Genomic DNA, 3,654 nt, shown 5'->3' with positions numbered 1-3,654 from the left:
TGAAATACTTATACAACAAAGGTCTTCCACTTCATCTCCATTTAACTGAAACACTCCTAACCTCGGTTTTTCCCCTCACATTAAAAGCAGTTAGCACATCTGTTGTGTGGGACAGCGAGGCGGGACACGGTTCTACACAGCCGCAAAGAAGGTAGAAATGAGCGGTCAAGCGGCAACGCCACTGACCCGAATCCTTTCCGATCGATTCAGGTTTTTATATTACTTTCCAGTTACCCACGCTCATTTGGACGTAAATGAGTAGGCATTCACAAACCAAACTGGGAAGCTATCTTCTATTCATACCGAAAGTACATTGTATATCGCTGGGGTTAGTGAGTAGGTCTGCTTGCCTGCAGTCTCAATCCCCTCAGTGTCTGTGAGTGTCTGTACAAGCCTGGACCACCATGAACACTGATCAAAATGATGACATCCCACTAAACTCCACGGAGGGGTTACGACTCTTAGACGAGGCGAATTGTCGACAAATGCTACTCATCCGCATCTTCCGCAAGCGGCACAAATCGGGATACTGCGGCGCCCAATCTGCAGCCATGCTCCTGAGCGCCCGACATTTCGGACAGAAGCATCGTGACTCCACGCAGCACGCTGATTGTGACGTCAGCGACTTGCCGTACGTAGACACGAACCTGTTTTCCTACCCGCAGACAAGGCTTGTGATGGAGGAAGAGGCGATGGTTAGCAACGGTATCACTCTGCCAGAAATGGAGGCACTGCTGGAAGCGCACGGCATCTCATCCAAGCTTGTTCACTGGAAGGATAGCAACCCGGAAGAGTTCCGTGACCTGGCGATGGCGGCGCTTTCACACGGAGATTCCAGCCGGGGCGTGCTCGTCAATTTTGAATTTGATATGATGTGGCAAGGGAAGAGCGTGACGATAGGTCATCACAGTCTGCTGGCTGCCTACCACTCCGCTTCCGACCGGTTTCTGTTGCTCGACACATTCGCTAGTGCTCAAGATAGGTGGGTGCGGACGGAGAAGATGTTTCAAATGATGGGAACTCTCGACAAAGTGTCCGGGTTGTGCAGAGGGTTCTTGATCACAGGAACGTGCTAGGCTCCCAAGGGAAATTATAAAAATAGAAATAAAAATAGATAGGACAGCATTGCTTGTTTAAAGTTTTTAGCTACTAGTGCAGTACATGTATGTTGAGAAAAAAAGTAAGGTACCCTTTAATCTGTGTCACTCTGTGCCATATGGCTTCACGGACAGGTGTTCGGCATTTGCACAGAACAAGGTGACAATACTAGGGTAACGCTTTATTACCCAATTGAAATCATTGAATTAATTTATGATACAACGTCTGAGGTCTTAACGAGAAAATAATCAGCCTTGCTCAACTCCTTGCCTTTGTGAAGTAGACCATCAAATTCAAATTGGAGGATATAGTAGGTGCAATGATTGCGATTAGGCCTACGCAAACAACGGTTGCGTCGTTTTTCAGCTGACTGAACATGTTTAAAACAACAACAAAAACAAAAACAAAGTAAAAGATTTGAAACCTACGGTACCATTTATGTATTAATCTGAGCCACTCAATCTACACGCCTCCTCAGTCTTTTCCCAGCAAAATAAATGGTAAGAGGGTTGAACAGATGAAGCCTAGTAGCTTGAATATGCCCCACCCCAAATGGGAATGGGTGTATTGTAGTTATAGGTACCCGATGTTTCGGTAATACATGTAATCATAATGTTGTTATCACATGTACTGGACCTGGAAGTTTTTGAAACATGCTCGACGAGTTTACAGCAGTCCTGCTAGATCAGACTCTGAGAGTCTAAATGACTGAAGAGTCTGCAGTTCTCTCGGTGATTTAGCAGCTATCCACGACATACAGTTCACGGAAAAAGGGGGAAATTCAGAAATTGTTCATAATCTGAGAATGGTAGGTTGTAAAGTAAAAGCGTTTTCAACAGTTGCATCTCGTTCGCACTTTCCCATAACGAGCTCAATATGGGTGCTGTGGAACTCAATCGGCCACGCCCCTGATGAGCGCCAGACTCTGTATAAAGCTTTGAAAGGACACAGTGTGATTGTGACGTCAGGGCGTCCTTGCCAATTTCAAGATGACGAGGATGTTGGACGGGAAGATGCCAACGTGCGGTCACCCTCGATACGTCCACATCTTACTATGACAGGTGGCTATGACCAGAGGATATATTTCTGATGATGGACACCACTGATAACGTGTCAGGAATTAAGACGGGCTTTCTAATTGTATAGGGCTGTACGTAGTTACATTTGAATAGCGGTGCAACAAAAAAGAAACAGCAACTGCAATGCAAGGTATTTTTTATTTAAATTAATTATACTGCTTATCTGAAATTGAATGTACAATGTACCTGCCCATGTCAATGCATTTTGGGTCATATCAATTGATTCAATCCATATATATTAGTTGATTTTAAGTATTTATCAATTCATTCATTTTCGTATGTATTAATTTAGACGAATAACTAGAATGTAACCCCTAAAGTCCTCAGTAAGAATTTGTAAAACACTAAATAGCTGTTCCTTTCTTGCCGTTAATTTCAAGTCTGACACTTCTTGCCTATCAATTATATATTATTGCATCCTACACTATTCCTGCAGGAAAAAAATCTAAATTTATTATATAGGGTGTTTAGCGATGATAAGAAGCTTTAGGGAAAAGTGCCATATGTATAATATTTGCAAAATTGTTATTTCATGCAACATAATATGCAATGAAGAGGTTACGGCACTTTTTATCTGTCCTGATTTTCCTGTAATGTCTGTCCTCTTTTGATGTACATTGTATCTTACTTCTGTAGTCAAGAAAGATAAAGTTTTGCCTAGATTTGCATGAGTTGTCCACTGCTTTAAAATACAAGCACTATACTCGTTTATCTACTTCAGAAGATATATCATGTAACAAGTTTGGTTTGAAACTCTACATGCTTTAAATTCTTATTTACCTGTTATACTTATCTCGCAGTTAAACAATGTGTCTTCAGGATCACAGTAATTCTACTAATTTTTGTTTTCCTTGGGATACAAATAGAAAATATATGATTTGACATGATTTACATGAACATAATCATAATGATACTACAGCTATTTCAAGAAGACTAAAAGTCCAGATAGCTTAGAATATAATTTTATAGGGTATGAAAGGTCATTAAATCAAAGTTGTCATTTTCACTTTAAAAGTGTCCAGTTATCTCGATTAAAATGTCTTAACTGTAAGATAAGAAATATCAATTAATCATAGTGCAGCCAATAGAAACATTAAAGATGAAAAGGACAGGTATAACCCTTTGGGATATCAACGTCATTTGATTGAATAATTTCATTTTCTGTAGTTTGTTCGTCTTTTGCGCGCACATACTTAGCTTGTGTCTCAGAATCAACGGGCTTTTATTTCGTTTTCATTCTTTTTGATTTAGATTCTTTTGTTTATTTATTCTTTTGTGGTTTGTAGAAAAATTGCAGTGTTTTATATCAATCATACAGGTTCGTTAGAGACTTTTCTTGAATTTTCTAATGCCAATCATACAATTCCGTATGAACCTTTCTTTTTTTTTTTTTGGCATTTTCTAACCATCCTTGCGCAATATATCCATCACAATATTACTATAACTGGAGGTGTAATCGCAACATTGAGTCGATATT

General features: G+C 40.1%; 1 protein-coding gene across 1 annotated transcript; it reads left to right on the top strand.

The window, feature by feature from the left end:
* The first annotated feature begins 404 nt into the window (after window positions 1-404).
* LOC139729440 (uncharacterized) lies at window positions 405-1,076 on the top strand. Its single transcript, XM_071640366.1, has one exon. It carries the CDS (start codon window positions 405-407, stop codon window positions 1,074-1,076), a length of 672 nt encoding a protein of 223 aa, XP_071496467.1.
* The last annotated feature ends 2,578 nt before the right edge of the window (window positions 1,077-3,654 follow it).

This window comes from Diadema antillarum, unplaced genomic scaffold (assembly GCF_040938485.1).
Source record: "Diadema antillarum isolate AM-2024a unplaced genomic scaffold, OU_Dant_1.0 seq00000239_RagTag, whole genome shotgun sequence".
Lineage (NCBI taxonomy): Eukaryota > Metazoa > Echinodermata > Echinoidea > Diadematoida > Diadematidae > Diadema > Diadema antillarum.
Note: the sequence above shows the minus strand (reverse complement) of the source record. Positions and strands in the feature narration are given on the sequence as shown.

Excerpts from the sequence above, each read along its gene's own strand:
- LOC139729440 (XM_071640366.1), top strand. The coding sequence starts at position 405 with ATGAACACTGATCAAAATGATGACATCCCACTAAACTCCACGGAGGGG.